Source organism: Octodon degus, unplaced genomic scaffold (genome assembly GCF_000260255.1).
Source record: "Octodon degus isolate 3935 unplaced genomic scaffold, OctDeg1.0 scaffold00236, whole genome shotgun sequence".
NCBI classification, from domain to species: Eukaryota; Metazoa; Chordata; class Mammalia; order Rodentia; family Octodontidae; genus Octodon; species Octodon degus.
Genome location: NW_004524812.1, coordinates 3,053,207 through 3,074,699, shown reverse-complemented (window position 1 = coordinate 3,074,699; position 21,493 = coordinate 3,053,207). Strand labels below are relative to the sequence as shown.

Genomic DNA, 21,493 nt, shown 5'->3' with positions numbered 1-21,493 from the left:
CACCAAACTGTTGGCTGCAGCTATTGCACTGGGGACACTGGACAGCTGGCAAAACATCCTACTCTCAAGCAGATCCCAAAGAGGAAGTCCACAGAGGCTTCGGAAACAGAAGGCCCATGAAACTGGGCCAAAAGAAACCATCCTAAAAGAATAATGCGATGATTTACTATCTGGCTTCCAGGCAAGTCTCAGAGCCCCCACTGGCTGACTGGAATTAAACAGCAGCTGTCCATTTAGGAAGACTATAAATTCTTAGATTATCTGTGCACTGCTGAAGTCCTAGTCCTAGCAAAGCATCTGACACACAGTAGGAGTATAGTTTTTGCAGCTTCTTGTTTTCCCGCAATTTCATCAAGAAAGCAGGAAAGGTATATTCTGATGAATCTGACTTCAGTTAGTTTACATTTTGTACATAGCTTGACACAATTTCATTCAGGTTTTCCCTGAGTACATCATATAGTGGCCAGTCTTAAGACAAATTCTAGAAAATATGTGATTAAAGGCACAGTTTACAAGTACGAGGTAATTGGTAGACTGCTGAACAGCCAACCCCAACACCAAGAAGAATGGCTTTTCCTGGCGAGCTTCCCCTGAGTAGGCCACAAAACCTTTTCTGTAGGAATTAAATCAGAGGAGGCATTGGCCTCCCAGGGCCTCAGAGCAACAGAGGCAACTACTACCTTCTCCCTAGAGCCTTCATCCAAGGGGTGGGTCACAACAGCCACCCACAGTGCAGACAGAGTGAGCCTTACAGTTCTCCAGCATGGACCTTCTCTGAGGCACTTCTTCAACTGTCTGTAATCAAAAGAGAAATTCCTCTATGACATATACCAGTTGCACATACTATGTTAGTGGTCCTTGGGGTAAACAGCATATGGACAGTATACACATCAAAACCACACTGCCTTCCCATGAAGCTGAGAGTATAGGTCTTTCTGTGTTTTTTAGGTTAACTCTTCCCCTAGGAAGTGAACAAAGAAGACATTAAGAGGCAAGCATTCTAGGGCTGGCCTGATGGCTCAGTGGATTAAAGCACCTGCTTAGGCAGATGCAGGGTCAATGGTTCGATCCCCTGGCCTGCCATGCTGGCCCTGCCCTTGGAGCATGGTGAGACAATGATTGAGACTGGGCATGGTGGCGCACGCCTGTAATCCCAGCACTAGGAGGCCGAAAACGAGAGGATCACCATGAGTCCAATCTATGTATTGATACCCTGTATACCCTGTACTAAATACATAAAAAAGAGGCAAGCATTCGTATACCACTTATTGATTTCTTTTCAAAATATTCTTCTAATTACCACAGTTCTTAGAGGTAGAGGCAGAAGGGATTTAAGTGACTAAGGATCACAGTGGGTTAGCGGTGGAACTACAACAGGAACATCTCATTGCTGGCATAAACTGCATTCACCTGATAGGTGCATGTATGTATCTGTCCCTAAAGTGTGTGTGTGTGTGTGTGTGTGTGTGTGTGTGTGTGTGTGTTGAAGTAAGTGTATTCACCTGGAGGAAAGGAATCACATTGTCATTTATGCCTATACTTCTCAGTAACTATATTCCTCTAAATACTTTGTAGACTGTATTTAATAGGATAAATGTATTCTGAAGCTAATAAATTGGCTGAGCTCCATAGCCAAGGAATTTTGGGGACACTGGTATGATGGGGAAAGTCTTAGTTAAATAATGAAGCAACTCTCACCCTGGTTGTAACACTTTCCTTGTGACCACAGGCAAGTCAGTTGATTTCTCTGTTTCTCAGTCTCTTTGTATGGGAGGGACATAGGGACCAATACTACTTGCCTTATTCATGATGTAGGAAAGAAGTTGAAATGGGAGAAAGGTCAAAGAGCTTTGTGAACACAAACCAATCATCGGCTTCCATAGCTCAACTTTTCAGTTGCCTGGGTGTGGATTCATGCTCCAGACATTTGACAAATAGCTCTTGCCCCAGCTAGCTAACTCGGCCTGCTCCAGAGGCTACTTGAGCTTCTTCTGTCTTCCCTGTGGGACAAGGAAGTACAGTGGCTAAGAACTTAGTGTTCTGTGCAGTGGCCGAAGGCCACTGGAGACTTGCTGAAAGTCTTCCTGCCACAGCTATCTAGGGTGGGGGGAGCATTAGGCCGGATCTAGTCATTAAGAAGAGATTTCTATAAATATTTTTGTGGTTGTTGGTCACTATTTGCATCCAGTGCCATTACTTCCACCATGTAGGAATGAGATGGGGTACACAAGAGAAAAAGCGTGTTCCCTGGAGGCAACTCAGTAAAATCTTAAGACTGTCTAACAGCTATATTCTAAGTTATCCATTAGTCATAAGGATCTAAACAATTTTCTTCTGAAAAATTTTTAGCATATTAATCTGTCTGTTTATTAACCCAACTTCTCTTTTCATTTTCAGTTTGGGCTTCCTGTAGACGTACCCTTTCCTGTGCAACAGAGCTGGGCCCCCCTTTCCCTAATTCCCCCTTAACCTGTCCAGAGGAGCATATAATCCCTTCCTTCCACTCTTTTCTGGCAAACATTTACAGAATCCTGAGAGTCAAAGGATGCTGTCTGGCCTCCAATCAAGAAGCCAGCAGTCCCACAGCTTAGAGATGCAGCCCATAATTGGGTCCCCCTCCTAGTGCCCCTCCTCACCCCCACCCTTACCGGACTGTAACATGTCACTGCTCCTCCTCACCATCAGCTTCCCAATTCAAACTCTGACTGCTGCTTGTTTCCCTGAGATATCTGCATCCACCCTGGCTGGATAAGCACCCGTGAGCATGGCTGTCCCCTCAGTCTCCTGCCTCCAAGATGTGTCCTCCCTGCCCTCTCTCCTCTTCCTAGGAACCTACAGCCCCTTCTCTGAGGGCTCTGAAAGTATGCCTTTTCCTTCTGGCCACTTAGTTCAGCCCTTTCCAGTTTTCATTCACTCAGGGTAACCATACTACAGCTGTGTTAAAAGTCAGTAACAAGTTTATTTATACCAAGCTCTTATCATAAAACACCACTGCAGGAACAAATAGCATACACTCCCCCCCCTTATCCCTGGGTAGCCTACAGATGCAGAAGGCAGAATAAACCTGAATACTGTTAACAGCCTAGAGTCTTGAGTGATAAACTTACAGAATCTTGAGGGGTTTCAGCATTTTCCGGGGGTTCCCACCATGCTAACGAGGTGGGGCCATATTGACTGGTCAAAGAATCCAGTGCTTGTGATTTGCAGGGATGAGTCTTCCGGTCTATTGGGTGACTGTGATAATGATTTTAATAGGCATTGTGCATGTGTTCCCAACAAGAGGTGTGACTATCAATTAGAGGGAAAAAAAGAGATGGTAGGCCTTGTGAGGTCTTCAACCTTCTCTCTAGTCTATGGGTTTGAGATTTTAAAAATATGCCATCCCTAATTTTTCTAATGGGTTCCCTAGGAGAGTGGCTTTGGGAGCTCCTTTGAAGTAGAAAGCCTTCATTGTCAGGGCCCTGAGGCACAATGGCCTTTGGCATTTGGCCAGCGAGAGTGAGGCTGGAGGCGACCTGGCAATGATCTGTGGCTAATAGCCGTCTCTCTGCCCTTCCTTTGCAGTAATCCATGGCTGTGTACTGAATAGTATCCCCTGCTACAGCTGGACTGGACTTCACTTAGCCTTTTAAGCGAAGGTTTCTGTTCTGACAGCTTTTCTTTGGGGTGTCAGGCAGCCGGGTCCCCACCCCTGCTGTGTACTTCAAGCCCTACTTCTTTTTGAGCTGTGCGACTTGCCCCTGCCTCCCGGTCCCACTGGCACCAACCATGACCTTCATTTTTCTTTTGGAGGTTGTTTTGTGATTACTTCCTTTTAAAACACAGTCAAACAAGGCCATGCCAAATTCCCAGGCCTTTTTGAAGTGTTGAGAAAGGGGAAAGAATGACTTTGTTCAATCATGGATAATACCAGGAAGCAAAAAGTATAAAAAGTGAAAAGCAAACAAATGCACACACATTCTCTTCTTGTCGGCAAAGCACCAATACAGTTTTGATACTGGTATGTTTCGGTTGGTGATTCACTGATGGGTTACTGGCCATGGCAGAAGACAGGGTCTTGGGAAAATCCAAGTCAATGTGGAGCATTTGAGGAGACTCTTTATTGCAAGTAAAAACAAACCACCACCACCAACAACAACAACAAAAGCCCCAAAACTGAACCACCAAAAATGCCCTTAAGATACTCAGCCAGTGGCTCAGAAAGTTAGGGCAGTTAGGCCTCCTCGGGAAAGGCGTCTTAGCTGCAGCTTTGCTGTTTCTAAATCTACCTTCCTTGATTACCAGACAGGAATCACTAGCCCCCGCCCCCCATAATTACTTCCATTACAAAACGGAGGCCTCTTATTTGTATTTATTTACAGATTGATTACTTGTGGCTTGAGGATCTCAAAATATTTCAAAAGGATTAGAGCCACACAGCTTATGAGAGACCTTCAGATTTTATAGAAAAGAATTTTCTGGGGCTGGGGAGATGGCTCAGTGGAATAAGCGCTTCCCTGGCAAGTGCAAGGGCCTGAGTTCAATCCCCAGTTCCGCCAAAAAAAAAAAAAAAAAAAAAAAGAATTTTCTATAAAAGGCAGAAGTGTTGCTTAGTAAGACAGAATCTACTTATTCTGGAAGAAGAAACTGTGGCCCAGATAACTGAAGGGACTTGCCCAAAGTCCCACTGTTGGCTCTTGGCCAAAGCCAGGCTAAATTCTACATCTCTAGATAGCCAGCCAATCCATTTCCTGAATCCAGCTGCCTGGATATGTGCTGGTCTGATGAAACCACATAATGAGTTGTCCTTGTCGGGCGTGGTGGTGCACATCACAGCTGTGATCCCAGCAACCCCGGGGAGGCTGAGGCAGGAGGAGCGCTGTGAGTTCCACGCCAGCCTGCACTGCATAGTGAGGCCCTGCCTGAAAACAACAATAAAACAAAACAGTGTTAGGGGACCCTCAAAGGATTTTCTCCCATAGGAAAAATAATCCGGGGATGGGGTAGTGGGGGCAAGCACAAGAAAGGCTTCAGGCCAGCTCTTTAATTTAACCAAATAGTGCAGTTGAGAGAAGTCACCAGGGTACTTTTCAGGCCTTGCAGCCAGGATGCTTTCCTGTCAGCCTGGACAGGGCCCAAGCTAATGTGCACTGAATTGGTGCTCTGGGTGATCCTTGTGGCCAGGGAGAGTTTGGGAAACAAAAATCTAACCTATGAGTGAATATAAGACCTTTAAAAGTCAATCAAGCCTATTAAAATAATCCAAATGCTTATTTCATTGGCTAGCTTTTCTCATTAAATGAAACTTTTTTTTCCCCTTCACTGGAAAGCCTTTCTAATTAGTACAGTTGTTACCATTTTTAAAAATATCCCAAGTTCTCTGGTTATTTTTGGTGAAACAAGACCAGTCATTAGAAATGGTCTGTGTTTTTTGGCTTTTTAGAAATCTTTCCAGGCTGGAATGGCTTTCCTGAAACACACACACACACACACACACCCCTTCATTTCTCTCAAGCCAAGATGTTTGCTTTTCCCAGCTTCAGTTCGGATCACTTTTTTGTTTGTTTGTTTGTTTGTTTGTTTGAATCATTTGGTATTTACATATGGCTGTTGATGTGTACTTGTTTTTATTAAAACAAGAAGCTTTTAAATTGGTGTGTGGTGTTCTTCAACTCTCCAGCAGAGTTTGCGTTGGCGATGGCCCCTCAGGCACCCCATTTCTAACCTGTCTTCTGAAGTTATAATCTCTGCTACCTCATACTGCCCATTCCCCTCCCTATCTTTGAATGTCCTTTTTCTTTGGCTAATTTCATGTTCTCTTTTTCTTTCTCTCGCCCTCTCCAGCTTTTTTTAATCTAATCTCCAGCAGCTGCACTAAGTCTAAAGGAGAAGACTGCCATTATAGAAGAGTTAGGGTTCCATATTGTCTCAAACCAGAAACCAACCAGTTCCCTCTCCCCTCAAACTGTGCACATAACACACACACAACACACTCAATAAATGTACATGTGTCCCCGTGTCGAGGCAAGAAGCTCTCTTCTGACTTACATGGTATTTTACAATGAAGTGTCTTGTCCCAAACTAACAAGGCAGGAAAAGAATCATCAGAGCTGGAAAACGGAGTAAATATAACCTCAGAGAGACCAACTACAGGACCACTCACCCAAGCGTAAGTGACTGGGGCAGAAGACCTCAGCTGTGGGTGTGGAAGGGCTGTTCACAATGTTTTGTTTGTGTTTTATGGGGTTTTAAAAAAGAACAGTTCTCTGGTTCAATGTATTGATTGTCTTCGGCCACTATTAAGCATTTCTGAATATGGAAGAGAAAGTTGAGTGATACATACATCTTCAGCATTCCCAGGAGAAAAGGAGAACGTCCCCAGCAAGGGGGAAATGGATCCGCTATCTAACATGCAGGTGGAGAAAGGAGCCTAGAGCAAAAGTACTCCATTCAGACTTCCAAGGCCATTTGAGGTTTCTCTTCAACCTGGGATCTGGAGGGAGAGTTTTGATGTTGATAAATCTGCCTTGAATTTAGCAGTTTAACTTCCATCAAAATACCATGTGAGATAGATCTCTACCACCATCACCACCATGCTGCTGTTCAGTGTCTCTAGAGAGCCTCTTTGCATGTTTTCTAGACTGTTTTCCCTTTCTTCTCTGTTCTTTTTGCTCAAGGATGTGACCTTCCCAGGCTTTTCATTTTCCAAGAGAAACATCCCAGAACCAGCACTGTTTAGCTTGATACCTTTCTAATGTCCATGTCAATTTTCAATAAAATTCAAAGAAATACTAAATGGCTCTGTGGTCTGATCCTAAATCATTAGGTAACATGGCTCCCCCTGGGCTGGGTTTGTTTTAAGAGGAATGGGTGGTGGCTTCTCAAGTGGCCAATTTAGGGGGCTCAGGGAAATACCATGAGGCCATGAAATCTTCCAAGGTGAGCAGCTTTGGGCCTCCCTTTCTTCATTGTGGGCCTGAAGTTCCCTTGGGGCAGGGTAGGTATCAGTGGGAAGTCCTCTACTTTCACTTTATCAGAATGGTTTAATTAGCTGAACAAATTGGCATGATAGAGGAAGTGGAGGAGATCACAGAACAAGATTCAGGTGAGCTTTAATTCTGGCTGGAACCCCTCCCCCCTTTTGTGTCTTCTCATTTAATACCATCCTGCGAAAATCCCCAAAAGTCATGAATATGGTTTGTTTATAACTAAAGCATTCTATACGTACTAAATAGTACTATTTTGTGTCCTTCAGTCTACCAGAAAGGGAAGTTTCCCTCCCCCCAAGCATTAAAGCGGGAAGGAGGAAGAATGGTCAGTTTTCAGAATCCTGACTGTGGCACAGGTGGAGTTTCCTTTCTTGGGCTTCATTTCCCTAATACCCTGATGCTGAAGGCTCGAGAACAGATTCGCATCCTCTGTACGGAAGCCTGGAGGCCTCTGCAGGGTACCAGAGGAAACGACGTTGGCCGGTCTCTGCGCAGCTCGCACACTAGGGGGCAGCCGATTGAGGCTGTAGTCGTCTGCGTTGTCACAGAGGCGGATGCTGAGTGCTTTGGAAAAACAGACCCAAGCCCGGCTGACTTGCTCCTGGTGAACTCACGGGCAAATTGTGTCAACTACTTCCCTAGAAAATGAGCATATCACTGGCACCTTTGCAGAACCATTATGAAGGCGACCTGAGCTAATGTAAGTAAGTGTGAGAGCTGGGTGTTCCAAGAAACAGGGTCTCTTATTAAGGATGGGAATTCCCTGAGAAAGTACTCACTGTAGAGTCCTTTAATCCAGGGTTCTCAGCGCTATGGATTTGCGAGCCAAATAATTGTGTGGAACTGTTACGTAAAGTATGCGGTAGCACCCCTGGCCTCTATCCACTAGATGGCAGTAGCACACCCCTGCCCTACACAGATGTGACAACCAAAAATGTTTTCAGAATGTCTCGATGTGCCCTGGAGGGAAAAATCGTCCCATGTTGAGAACCATTACTCGAGTCCAGTGGTCAGCAGCCTTTCTGTAAAGGACAGGCTGGTCAATATTTTCAGCATTCTGCTGGTGTTTTGTTTTTCATTTTCTTTTTTTTGCTATTTTATTTATTCCATAATTTTATTGAGAAACAAATAGTAATGAGACAGTTTCAAACCAAATTGGTAGGACAGTTTCAATAATTAACACACTGCATACGTTCTTCCTAGTGGTTAATTGCTGTACAAGATGCGGACTTGATATCCTATTTACAAACATCATTAGAACAAATCCCTCTATTCATTAAGAGAATGTAACTATATATCTATCCTAACCACTTTGAATACACGGATACTAAATGGACATTCATCTGTATCCCCTTTTTTGTCTGGTTCCGTCATTTGATATGCTGGTCTTTTGAAAGGAGCAGTTAATGCTTTTTTTTTTTAACTCTTGATTTTTTTTTCTCTTTTGAGTTTCTTATAACTTCTTTGTTACTTTTTTTTCCTTAGTGAATCTTGTATGTTTATATCTGGTAATCTGAATGACTAATTTGAAGATAGCATCATGTAAAGGGGGCCTGCCCACTAGCTCAGTTGTTTTAAGTGCCTGCTTAAGCAAAGGCACTCAGGCTCAGGATACTGTGGTTGGATCCTCAGATCCTCATGCCTTACCAGACCTGCCCTTGAGGCATCCTGAGCCAGCCAAAAAAAAAATCCTTCTGAAGATAGCATCATGTAATATGGCAGCCATTGTTGAATCCCTATTCATTTAGTGAAATTTTGTATCGTTTCTAACACTTTTTTTTCTATCATTATTTTGCATTCTTTAAAAAAAATTTAACAGCAATCTTCAGGCTGTTGTTCCAAATGAGGTAACCACACAGACAAATGATACACATCACTCCTAGGCACTTGGTTCATATTTCACCAGTTAGAAATATAATGGGTTGCAAGGATCAGAGGTTTGAATCCCAGCCTGCCATGCCAGCCCCACCCTCAGGGCACGCTGAGATGGTGATTGAGACTGGGCATGGTGGTGCATGCCTATATTCCCAGCGCTTGGGAGGCTGAAAACAGAAGGATCACTACAAGTGTGATCTGTATAGTGAGACCCTGTAGACTGCACTAAATACAAAAAAAAATTGGGGCAGGAGAGATGGCTCAGTAGAATAAGTGCTTCCATGGCAGGCGCAAAGGCCTGAGTTCAATCCCTAGTTCAAAAAAAGGAAAGAAAGAAAGAAAGAAAGAAAGAAAGAAAGAAAGAAAGAAAGAAAGAAAGAAAGAAAATAGGTTTGAGTTTCAGCCATTCCTGAATTGGATTGATTGATTGATTGATTGATTGCAGAACCAGAGTTTGAACTCAGGCCCTTGCGCTTGCCAAAGAAGTGCTTATTCTACTCAGCTATCTCCCCAGCCCCTGGATACATTTTCAAAGGAAAAAGTAAATTCATATGATTTGCCAAGAAAAAAAGAGTAAATAAAAATACAAAATTGATACTGTAAAATGGGAAGAAACTTCAAAGGGAAAGAGAAACTGGGCTTGGGCAATGAAGAAAAGGAAGGGAAAAGCAAAGAGAACAAAATATATACATATAGTTAAGATAGTTATACTACTAATTTCTCTTAGTTCACTGAAAGATAGGTTTATGTTATTATTGTTTGGAAAAGTAAATGCTGATATATTGTACTCTGAGTAATTTCTTTTTCTTTTCTTTTCTTTCTTTCTTTCTTTTTTTTTTTTTTTTGTGGTACTGGGGATTGAAGTCAGGACCCTGCACTTGCCAGGCAGGCAGTTATTCCACTGAGCTATCTCCCCGACCCGTTTTTGTTTGTCTGTCTGTCTGTTTGTTTTCTTTCTTTTATTTATTTATTTGTGTGTGTGTGTGTGTGTGGCCAGCTCAGCCCACCAGGGGGTGGGGCTGGCTGGCATGTGGTGCTGGGGGATTGAACCGCAGTCCCTGTGCTTTGCTAAGCTTGTTCTAAGTAGGTGCTTTAGACCACTGAGCCATCTCAGCAGCCCCATCTTTCTTTTTTTTTTGAGAATTTAAAGATAATATGCAATGTACTGACCATTGTTACCCTCCTGTCATATTGTTTTGGTATTTTTTCTCTTGAAAAAAGTATTTTCAGCTTTGTCAGCCTATCTCAGCAACCATTGCGCTTGTTGGAAGCGTGACAGCAACCGCAGACAATACATGGAAAGGTGTGGCTGTGCACCTATGCAACCTGACTGTAGATGTGCAAATTAGCATTTCATGTATTTTTCCTATATCCTGAATTAATCTTTAGATTTTTTTCAGCCATTAAAAATATATGGGTCAGCAAGATAGCTCAGCAGACTAAGCGCCTGCTTAGGCAAGCGCAGGTACCAGGGTTTGATCCCTAGCACCACATGCTGTACCAGCCCCAGAACACTGGGCACGTGCTAGCCCCTGCAACCAGGTGTGGTGGCACACACCTGTAATCTCAGCACTAGGGAGGCTGAGACGGAAGGATCACTATGAGTCTGAGCTGCATAACGAGATCCTGTACCAAATAAAAATAAGAAAATTAAAAATAAAAAGCTGGCTAGCTTTCTTATTTTTTTTTCTTTTATGTTTGTTTGCTTTTGTCTTTTGGAGGCACGGTTTCACTCTGCAGTTCAGGCTGGCCTCCAACTCCCAGCCATTCTGCGGCCTCAGCCTCCCAGCTTCTGGGATTCTAGGCCTGCACTACCACATCTGGCCTCTAGCTAGCTTTCTTCAAGCGCCATTCTTTCACTGTGCAAACACCCCTTGAATTGGTTATGAATTAGAATGTTAGTACCTATCATGTTTGCAACCTTCCATTGGTATCCATCCAAATCTTGCACTATATCTTAGCTCATTTGCCTTGGAGTTTGGAAAAAAGTCCCCTCCTAGGCCCAGTACTTACAGAAGTATTAAGCAATGGTATAGAACTATTACATGTAGAACTGGAGACAAATTCCTAATCTTTGCTTGGAAATTCTCCAGATCTTCAGCATGGGGTCTAATTAGTGTCCTGAGGGCCAAATTTATGGCCAGTCCAAATGCTGACCTTAACCAGTCAGCAGTTTTGATACACTTTGTACTTTCCAATTGCAGTCAGTCTTTCTGCCCAAGCCTCTTCTGAAGTTATACTGACTATGTTATCTCAGTAAAGGAAATAGGGGCTGGGGAGATAGCTCAGTGGAATAAGTGCTTGCCTGGCATGCACTAGGTCCTAAGTTTGATCCCTGGTACCACGAAAAGAAAAAAAAAAGGAAATATTCACCTTCATTGATTTAAATCCTCCCTGCAAGGATCAGGGCCTATCTCTCCTTGAAGCCTTTTTTTCTTTTTTTTTTTTTAACTCCACCTACCTATCCTAATCTAGTCTCCATTTTCAAACTTCCTAGTTAAATGTTTATAATCTCTGCTTCTTGTGTCAAGGACTTCTCTCAAGGGTGTGAAGCTTTTCAAAAGTACAGCCATTATTTGTAGCCCTCCAGAAAGTCCACTGATATACTGTACACACAATAAAAAGTGATTAAGTGATGGCTAGATTTATATTCTTCACCAGTGTATGCAACTTTTTGCACTTTCAAAATGATTAATTTTGAAACTAAGTTACAAAAATAGGGGGCTGGGGAGATGGCTCAGTAGAATAAGTGCTTCCCTGGCAAGCGCAAGGGTCTGAGTTTAATCCCTGGTTCAAAAAAAATAGCATAAAGTTAACCCACTTACTGTTGATCCAGGCTCATCAATTGATAACATTTTTCACTGAATGATTTATCATTTATTTAACCTCCATGCCGATAAGAATATTCTCTTATATAACTACAATTATATACGTTGATAAATTTCAAGTTACACCCCTTTTTTTCACCCCTTTAATCTCTTGAATAATATCCTTTATACCATTTTCTCTTAATAGTACCAGGTCCTGCACTGTGTTCTGTTTTTTAAAAGTCTCCTTTAATTTGGAACAGACGATCTTTTACAAGCTATTTTATCTTTTTTTCTCATTAAAATGAATAAAAAATTTTAAAAAAAACATTGATCTTTTTGAAGTCATACTTAAAAAAGGAAGCTGGGAGTGGTGGCACATGCCTGTAATCCCAGCACTTGTGAGGCTGAAGCAGGAGGATTGTTGTGAGATTCAGACTAGCCAGGTGACAAAGTGAGCTCTAGGCCAGCCTGAGCTGCATAGTGAGACCCTGTCTCAAAAAGACAATAAAGAAATAAAGAAATGAAGAATGTTCTCATTTTGGGTCAAGGTGTGGTTCAGTTTCTCGAATATATAATTACGAGCTTTCTTTCTACTTATAATCTGCTGCAGGGAGAAGTTGTAAATCCATGCAAATATCAGTCCTCATCAAAAATTTCCTCTGACCAAGTAGGATTCATCCATACCAGGGATGCAGGGATGGTTCAACATAAGCAGATCAATACATGTAATGCAATATATTAACAAAACCATAGACAAAAATCGTATGATCATCTCAATAGATGCAGAAAACACATTGACAAAGTCCAACAGCCATTCATAATAAAAATCCTACAGGGCTGGGGAAATAGCTCAGCAGAATAAGTGTTTGCCTGGCAAGTGCAAAGTCTTAAGTTCAATTCCCAGTTCTGCCAAAAAAAATCCTACAGAAAACTGGAATAGATAGTCTTTACTTCAATCTGATAAAATCCATCTATAACAAATTAACAGCTAACATCATACTAAGTGGTTAAAAACTGAAAGCTCAAGACTGGGCGTGGTGGCGCGCGCCTGTAATCCCAGCTCTTGGGAGGCTGTAAACAGGTGGATCACTACGAGTTCAATCTAGTAGTGAGACCCTGAACACCCTTTAGACCCTTCCCTAAAACAAAATTGAAAAAAAAAAGTTTTCACTCTAAAATTAGGAACAAGATAAGGATATCCACTATCACTACTCTTATTTAATATACTTCTGGAAAGAGCAATTAGGCAAAAGAAAGAAGAAGGAATAATGATAGGAAAGGAAGACATCAAATTATAATTATTTGAAGATTACATGATACTCTACATGAAGACCCCAAGAACTCCACCAAAGGATTCCTAAATTCAGCAATACATGGGATACAAAATCAACACTCAAAAATCAATATTTCTGTAAACAAGAAACAAACTCAGAAATCAGGAAAGCCACACCATTTACAATAGCATCCAGAAAAATGATATACTTGGGAAGCAATCTAACAAAGGAAGTAAAAGATCTATACATTGAAAATTATAATACTCTGAAAAAAGGAGACTCAAAAGGATCTCAGAAAATGACGTATAGGGGCCAGGGATATAGCTCAGCATTCTAAGTACCTGCCTGGCAAGTGCAAGGACCCAGTTTCAATCTCTGGTACCGCATATATTAAATAAAGAAAATGAAGCATAAGCATCTGCCTGGCAAGCAAAAGGTCCTGAGTTCAATCTCTGGCACCAAAAGAAAAAAAGAGATATCCTTTGTTCATGGAGAGGAAGAACCAACAAAGTGAAGAGGGCCATGATCCCAAAGCTGTTATACTGACTCGATGCAATGCTGATTAAAATAATAGTACACCTCACAGATCTAGAGAAAACATTCCTAAAATTCATCTGGAACCAAAAGACTTTGAATAGCAAAAGCAATCCTGGCCAACAAAGGCAAGGCAGGAGGCATCACAATCGCTGACTTGAAATTATACTACAAAGCTACTACAATAAAATCAGTATGGTACTGGCCAAAAATGGAACTGAGGATGAATAAGCCAGATTAGAAGATGCAGACACAACTAACTACAGACACACTCAGCCATCTTATCTTAGACAAAGAAACCAAACAGTTTCACTAAAAGAAAGTCTCTTTGACGAATGGTGCTAAAAAAAAAACTGGCTCTCTACATGCAAAAGACTACAATTAGACCCATGTCTATCACCGTACACTAAACTAAAGTCAAAATTAATCAAAGGTATAAATACTAAAATAGAAACACTGAATTTACTGGAAGAGAATATAGGTAGAAATCTTGAAGAAGGTGTAGGCAAAAACTTCATAAACAAAACCCAGACTGTAAAGGAGATACTACAATCAACAAATGGGATCTCTCCTTATTAAAAAGCTTTTGTGGGCTGGGGAGATATCTCAGTGGCATAAGTGCCTGCCTGGCAAGCACAAAGTCCTGAGTTTGATCCCTGATACCATTTTAAAAAAATTTTGGGGGGCTGGTGAGATAGCTCAGTGGTCTAAAGCACCTGCTTAAGCAAGCTTAGGCAAATGCACAGGGACCACAGTTCCATCCCTGAACCACATGCTGGGGCCAGGGAGATAGCTCAGTAGGGTAAGCACTTGCCTGATACATGCAAGATCCTGAGTTCAATCCCCTGTACCACCAAAAAAAAAAAAAATGAGTGAACCACATGCCGCACCAGCCCCATACCCAGGGCAGGCTGAGCTGGCCAAAAAAAATGCTTTTGTACAGTAAAAGAAGTTACCAACACAGTCAAAAGACAACCCACAGAGTAGGAAAAAATTATAGCCAGCTGTCCTTCAGACAGAGGACATCTATCTAGAATGTATAAAGAATTGGGTAAAAACCAGATCCCTCCAAATTCAAAGACACAATCGAAAAGTGGGCATCTGAGATGAATATGCACTTCTCAGATGAAGAACAACAAATATCAAATGAAAAAATGTTCAACATCATTTGTCGTTTGAGAATTGCAAATTAAAACAACAATGGAATTCCATCTCACATGGAAAGAATGGCTCTCATCAAGAAGTCAACCAATAAGAAATGTTAGAGGGGCTGTTGGTGGGAATGTAGACCGGTACAACTGCTATGGAAATCAAGGTAGAGACTCCTCAAAATCTAGGATTGGAGGTCCCATTCAACCCAGCTCTTCCCCTCCTGGGTATCTTCCCAGAAGAATTAAGAAAACTATACCACAGTGATATACGTATACACAAGTTTATAGCAACACAATGTGTAATAGCTAAATCTTCGAAACAACCCAAATGAGGTTGGCAAAAAGACCCTTACGAAAATACAAAAAAAAAAGCCAGCATTAGAAAAGAATGATGGTGGGAAGAGGTTATGAAGGATGTAATAGGTTTCTGGGTAGGTATAGGATTGCAGTGGCTGCTTTATCATCTCTGTGCCCTATATGTCCTTAATCTTTATTCAGATAGTCTTCTTCATCTTAGGTGTCTTGGCTCCTGCTCACTGAGAAACCCACTGTGACTTGTGAGAAGGGACTAGGCTCAAATAGATTGGCTGAAGGATTACTTGGTCAGAAGGACTACGAGAAAGAGGTCATGGGGGAAAGCATACAGAATTTTGTTATGCTTCATTCCTTTGAGATTAAACTTTGTTTTATAGGGAGAATCACACATGGACTCCAGTTATGACTTCCAGAGCAGATGGCCTCTTGCATCAGTTTCATACCTTTCTGTTTTCTGCAGTCCTAGGGATTGAACCCAAGGTCTATGCACTGAGCTATATCCCTAGACATTTAAAAAGTTTGTGAGGGCCAGTGAGATAGCTCAGCAGACTAAGTGCCAGCTTTGGCAAGCATAGGAACCAGGGTTCAATCCCCAATCCCACATGCCACACCAGCTGTGCCCTTGGGCACGCTGAGCTGATCACCAAAACCGGACATAGTGGCACACACTTGCAATCCCAGCACTAAGACTGAAACAGGAGCATCACCACTAGTCTGAGCTGTGTAGCGAGACCCTGTAACAAATACATAAAATTAAAAAGGCCTTATTCCCAGTTAGGAAGGAATATCATTCCTGCCCTCTTGAAGGATCTACCTCTTTTTTCTAGTATGGGGAACCGAACCCAGAACCTCCTGCAGGTTAGGCAAGTGCTTTGCCACTGAAGTACATCCTCAGCCCTTTTAAAATTTTATTTTGAGACATAGTCTCACCAAATTTCCCAGGCTGGCTTCCTGTCTCAGCCTCCCAAGAAACTGGGATTAATGACCCTACATCTTAATGCCATTACGGTGGCCATTAAATGTCAACACCTGAATTTTGGAGAGGCCAGAACTATAGCAGGATAACGTTAATGAAATTATAAAACAACTAGTTAGCTTAAAATGTAGACTCCAAGAAAATATATTTCACTAGGTTGGAACAAAAATGTTCATTTATTCACGCATTCATTCAATTCAACGACTATCTATGGAGTGCCTACAGGAGGCAGGTGATTTCCTGCTCTTACAGAACTGACTCTATTTTGGGAAAGTTAAATGGTTTTTAAAATAAAGCTCAAAGGTTGTGCAGCCTTGGGGAGAGGCAAAGCAATGGGAAATTAATGAAGGAACACTGGCTGAAGACTCAGGTGACCTAAAAGCTGATCTTCCCATTGCCAGAAACTCTCAACTGCCTTCAGCAAGTCAATACTCTTGGCTTTATGTTCCCCGCTTATCCAATGACGACTTGAATTTATTGCTAAGCTTCCTTCCTAGACTCATTACTTCTATAAATATGAGTGTTTACCAAGTAGACAGACATGAAAATGATGGTACAGTGTGAAAAGTGCTGTTTATCCGCCCCTCTTGTCACTCCGATACCCCTCCACACATAAGATGTGTCATATGGTTAGAAATATGTTATTAAAAAGGGCAAGGAGTCAAAGACACTATCCAGTAGCCTTTCTTGCGGTGGAACATTCAGCTCTATGCGGGGCTATTTGTCCCTACCAAGATTATAATCTACACAGTGATTTGGCCATTTGCTGCTGTGCAGTTTTTAACCCTTGTCTGTGAACCCCTCTTTTGTTTTGTAACATTTTGTACATTTTAAATTGATATATAAAGGGCAGAATTATTTGCAGTCATGACCAAAACTGTAAAAACTGCAACGGAACATAGACCATAAAGGTGGTTGACTACAGCCTGGCGTGGTGGTGCATGCCAGTAATTCCAGCACGGTAGGAGGCTGAGGCAGAAAGATTACACGTTCGAGCCCAGCCTGGGTAATTTAGCGAGACCCTGTCTGAACAATTAAGAACCGTTGACGTGAGTCAGTGTGGGGAACTCACCGTCGCACCGCTTAGGAACTCAAGAGCTGTGGGTGGTGCAGGATGGTACAGCGCTTGCCTAGTGTGCGTGAGGCCCTGGCGCCATCCTCAGTGGTGCAAACGCTAAAGGTGGTAACAAGGAACTTCTGGTGAAAACATCAGGTTCACCCCCGCTACCAACAATCACCTGAAGCTATCTTCCAGGCACTTAACGGAACCATGATCCCAAGCCTAAAAGAACATTCATAATTTCCTTTCGGGAGGCCCCGCCCTCCGCTTGTCACCTTCGTGCGTCAAAGACCCGTAGTCGTCATAGGAAGGGAAAAAGTAGATCTCGTGAGATTCTGCGACGGGATTTCGAAGTTAGGGAACAGCAGGAGCGCTTGCGCACTGGTCTCACCACCTCGGGGCCGCACGCGGGTAGGTAGACGAGAGCCCAGAGGAGGGGGAGCGGAACGTGCTGGCATCTTTTTTTTTTTCCTCCCGCAGCTCGTGCGGTGCGTGGGTCTGCGGGTTCGAGAAGGTACGGAACACCCGGCCTTACTCGGCTTTCACAGCTCGCGTGTGATTGAGGAGGAAGCCCTCCTGCTCCTCCACGAGTTGGAAGAGTGCAGCATTCGCGCTCCCCAGTGTCTGGCCGTGAGCTTGTTGTGCGCCCCTTCTCCCTTTAACGGTAGCCCCCACGCACACACCCCAGTCCCTCAGAGTTGGTCTTGGCGCCTCAGCGCGCCCCCCTCACCCAGCCCCTTCCCAGCCTATCCTGATTCCCTCTGGCGGGTAGTCGGTTTCGTCCCTGAGCTCCCTGCTTGAAGGCGGAGAAGATGGCTGGAGGACGTCTACTGCTGGGGGGCGACTTCCTGTCGCCGCCGCCGCTGCCCCCCCTCCCGCCGCCACCGCTGCCGCCCCTCCCGCCGCCCCCGCCCGAGCCAGTGCTGGAGCAGTGGCGCTATAGCCACGAAAGTGACTGGCAGTGGGCTCTGCGGCGTAGCTTCATCTGTCGGCACCTGCACAGCTATCCCGGGGCTGCCCTCGACCAGCTCCTTGCGCTCTCCGCCGCCTGGACCAACCACGTTTTCCTGGGCTGCAGGTGAGGAAGGTGTCAGGGGATAGGGAAAGGTAGCAGGGTTTTGAGGGGGGGGGGTAGAGACAAGGGTGAAGTATCGGTGATTGATGGAGGTTGGGTTAGGAACAGGGTTGGGGGGATATCGTTGATGGTGGTTGGGATAAGGAAGGGAGTGAGATGCGGATGATTGGCTTGGAGGCTGCAAATTTGAAGATGCTGAAGGGTACCAGAGGCTTTACTACTGGTCTGGGGTTAGGGTGGCCGACAGTGGTGGTAGGGAATGACCTAACAGCTGGGAGGGTGCAAAGATCAACGGCCCCTCCCGGACCAGGGACAGATAAAGCAACTCGTGGAAGACGATTATTAAGAGGTGGGCATTGTGGTTAGCGAAGGTATTGGAAAGTGTGAGAAATGAATAGCAGAGCATTAGACCTGCGTAGGGACTTCCAAAGATGCAACATCTGCAGAGAATGTTCGATGGGCTGCGGGGGAAGGGGAGGGGACCCCGCGGTTCTAATCTTAGTCTCCTGACCGCTGTCTTCCATCTCCGTTAGATAAAACATCCCCCTCTACTGAAGTCCCCCAGCTGGGTCTTTCTTACTGTCTGCTCCTGGGGAGGTAGCAATGTATCAAGTCTCTGAGGGAGCGGCAGCCTTGTTTGTAGATTTGCGCATAATGTATTTGGATTCAAACAAAGAAATGGATATATCTGTTACAAATATGGATTGCTCTCTTTTTACCTTAAATGGGATAAGAAGGATTAACATTTGGCGTTTGGTCAGGTTTTTATGGGGGGTGGTTCATGCGTGTATGTGCGTGTATTTGTTTTCCCCTTTCCTCGAACCTGAGCAGGCCTCTTTGAATGCTCCTTGCCTTCAATGGAGACTGCAGTATGGTTCCAACGCAGTTTTTTTTTTTTTTTTGAACAAGCTACTTGATGCTCCATCCCTCAGAACTCCCAAATTGGCCCTATGCTTGACTAATCATTCCTTTGACAGACTGGTGGGCTTTTTTTGTGTGTGACATTCCTGCGTAATAGTGATTTTTTTATTGGGAAGTATGGAAAATTATCAGATCCAGTTCAGTTCTGGGAATGACTATAAAAGATGCAGAAAAATAGGATTGTCCAGTCCTACCCTTAATTGTTGAATATGGCAACATTCAGTGTGACACTGATCTCATGACAGAAATGTAGTTTTTCCTCTCTTCTCTAGATTAGTATAATTTCTATCTCTGGAGATAATGGATATTTCACTGGAGGAGCTGGTTACCATTAAGGAAGCCTCTGTAATGAATAGTCAGTTAAATTCAGTTGACCTTCATGTAACAGTGTTCTTACAGTTGCAAAGGTACCTTTATCAGTCTACTGAACATCACATAAGACCGTGGGGACTCACGGTCCTTAAATCTTAAGGAGGGGAGAATAACCATCCTTTGTTCTAATAATAAAATTGACCTTCTCTCTGGAATGTAAGCTTCTGAGAGAAAAGAATTTTACTTTCTTGTTCTCATCCTCATCTTCAGTGCCTAGAAGAATAGCTGCTCAATAAATGTGGTGAGTGAAAGAATGTATATAGCTTTATACCATAGAACACATTCTACATATTTGTGATCTCATTTAACAGCTGTCTTGAGAGTTTAATGACTTGTCCAAGGTCCCACAAATGGGGCTAGGAGCAGGGTTTTCTGATGTCCTGTCTGATGCTTTTTTCTCTGAAACACAGCTGCCATATTTAGGAAGGATGGACCAGAAAGTGACTGACATAAAAAAAACTACGTCACTGTATCTCAGGATTTCATTCTAAGAACAGCAGCCTTATACATACAGAGCAATAACACAAACCAAGCCAGTGGTGGTTGTCATTAAAAGCTTAAGCATGTTTTGTATGTATGTGCGTGTGTGTGTGCTTGTGCATCTGTCTGTCATAGTATGTCTATTAACATCATATTACCTTGCAGCTAAGTCAGTTCAGATAGTACAAGGATTACCTTAACATTATCATATAGCACAGCTGAAAGGTAGTCTTTGCATTATATTTGTTAATTTTAGATATAGGAGAGAGAGAAGGGCTGATAGCCTTGGGAACTAGAGACCCAGTGCAATCTTCCCCTTTCCGCAGGCTGTATGTTCTTATCTTGAGATGGGCAAAATCTGTACTCTCGTACTTGGTGTTAATGTCGATGTTTGCAGGGGTCTTGTTTCTGTGGCTGGAATACTTTCTCTCTGGGAAACTGCAGAATGCATGGTGACATAACCCTTTGTAAACTTAAATTGTTAATTTGTTTCTCAAGACTCATATCTAGAACAAATTATCAACAGTTGTAAAAAGAGAACTCTGTATTTTTTTCCCCATCTTAAAGGACTTTTGTGTTTCATTTGAGTTGGGGCTAAAATAATGTCCTAGTTGAAGGTTATCTTTGAAAATTTATCATAAACCCATAATGGGGGGAGCTCAAATGTCCTGCGAGGCACAGCATATTTCATTCTTGATGGTGGTAATGGCAGTTTCCATGGACCAACGTTGAGTATCTTCTTGACTTTGTAATTGTGGTTCTCACACTTAAGCAGGCATCAGAATCACCACTTAGGCTTGTTAAAACACAGGTTGCAGGGGCCTGCCCCCAGGGTGTCTGATTCAGGTTTAAGAAGAGGCCAGGGAATTTACACTTCTAAGAAGCTCCCAGGTGGTGTTGCTGTTGCTGCTTCTCCAGCCCCAACTCTGAAACCCATTGCTCTGTGAGAGAAAATAAAACTCATTTCCAGTCTACATTTTCATCATCTCCTACCTCATTGCCTAAGTAACCAAGAAGCTCAAATAGCTGAAATTATTTTTCTTCATTTTTTACTGTTTCATAAAAACTTCCTGAGCATTGTTTTCTGGAAGCAATCTCTATGATGATGTCTTATGACTAATGAAAAATTAGTATAGTCTTCTATTTAACTACATATACAGCGCCTAATAGTCTGTAGAAAGCATGGGGATCTATGTGATTTTTATTTACAGATTATAGTGTTTCGGTTTTGTTTTTTGTTTTTTATTTTGGGAGAACTGGGGATTGAACCCAGGCCCTTGCACTTACTAGGGAAGTACTTATTCCACTGAGCCATCTCCCCGGCCCCCTAGTGTTTGTTTGTTCATTAGCACTGGATATTGAACCCAGGGCATCATGCATGCTAGAGCATGCTCTACCACAGAACTGCATCCCTATTTAATTACCTGGAGCATTCAGTTTTCCATTGTTGACCAGTAGGATTAGGAGCAAAACCCTGACCTGCTTATCTTTGATGAGAAAATGGACCTTAACATGAAATTATCTTTGCTCCCTTATTTTTTTTTCCTCACTGATAGGAGACTGGTGTTTATGGACGGGGAGATGGCTCAGTGGAATAAGCACTTGCCTGGCAAGCACAAGGGCCTGAGTTCAATCCCCAGTTCCACCGAGAGAGAGAGAGAGAGAGAGAGAGAGAGAGAGAG

General features: G+C 43.0%; 2 protein-coding genes across 6 annotated transcripts in view; both read left to right on the top strand.

Annotated features, from left to right (window-relative positions):
* Sept6 (septin 6) overlaps positions 1-6,775 on the top strand; it is an 89,958-nt gene extending 83,183 nt beyond the window's left edge. For 2 of the 5 annotated variants that reach the window (XM_004645698.2, XM_023706016.1), the window contains one exon: positions 3,565-4,514. In XM_004645698.2, coding sequence (XP_004645755.1) covers positions 3,565-3,589 — 25 coding nt within the window. In that variant the 3' untranslated portion in view covers positions 3,590-4,514. The other 3 variants (XM_023706014.1, XM_023706015.1, XM_004645700.1) reach the window with 2 other exon arrangements.
* A 10,552-nt stretch (positions 6,776-17,327) lies between these two features.
* Positions 17,328-21,493, top strand: part of Nkrf (NFKB repressing factor) — a 26,479-nt gene continuing 22,313 nt past the window's right edge. The window contains exon 1 of the mRNA XM_004645695.2: positions 17,328-18,041. Within this exon, the coding sequence (XP_004645752.2) occupies positions 17,776-18,041 (266 nt within the window). The 5' untranslated portion in view covers positions 17,328-17,775. The remainder of the gene's footprint in view (positions 18,042-21,493) is intronic.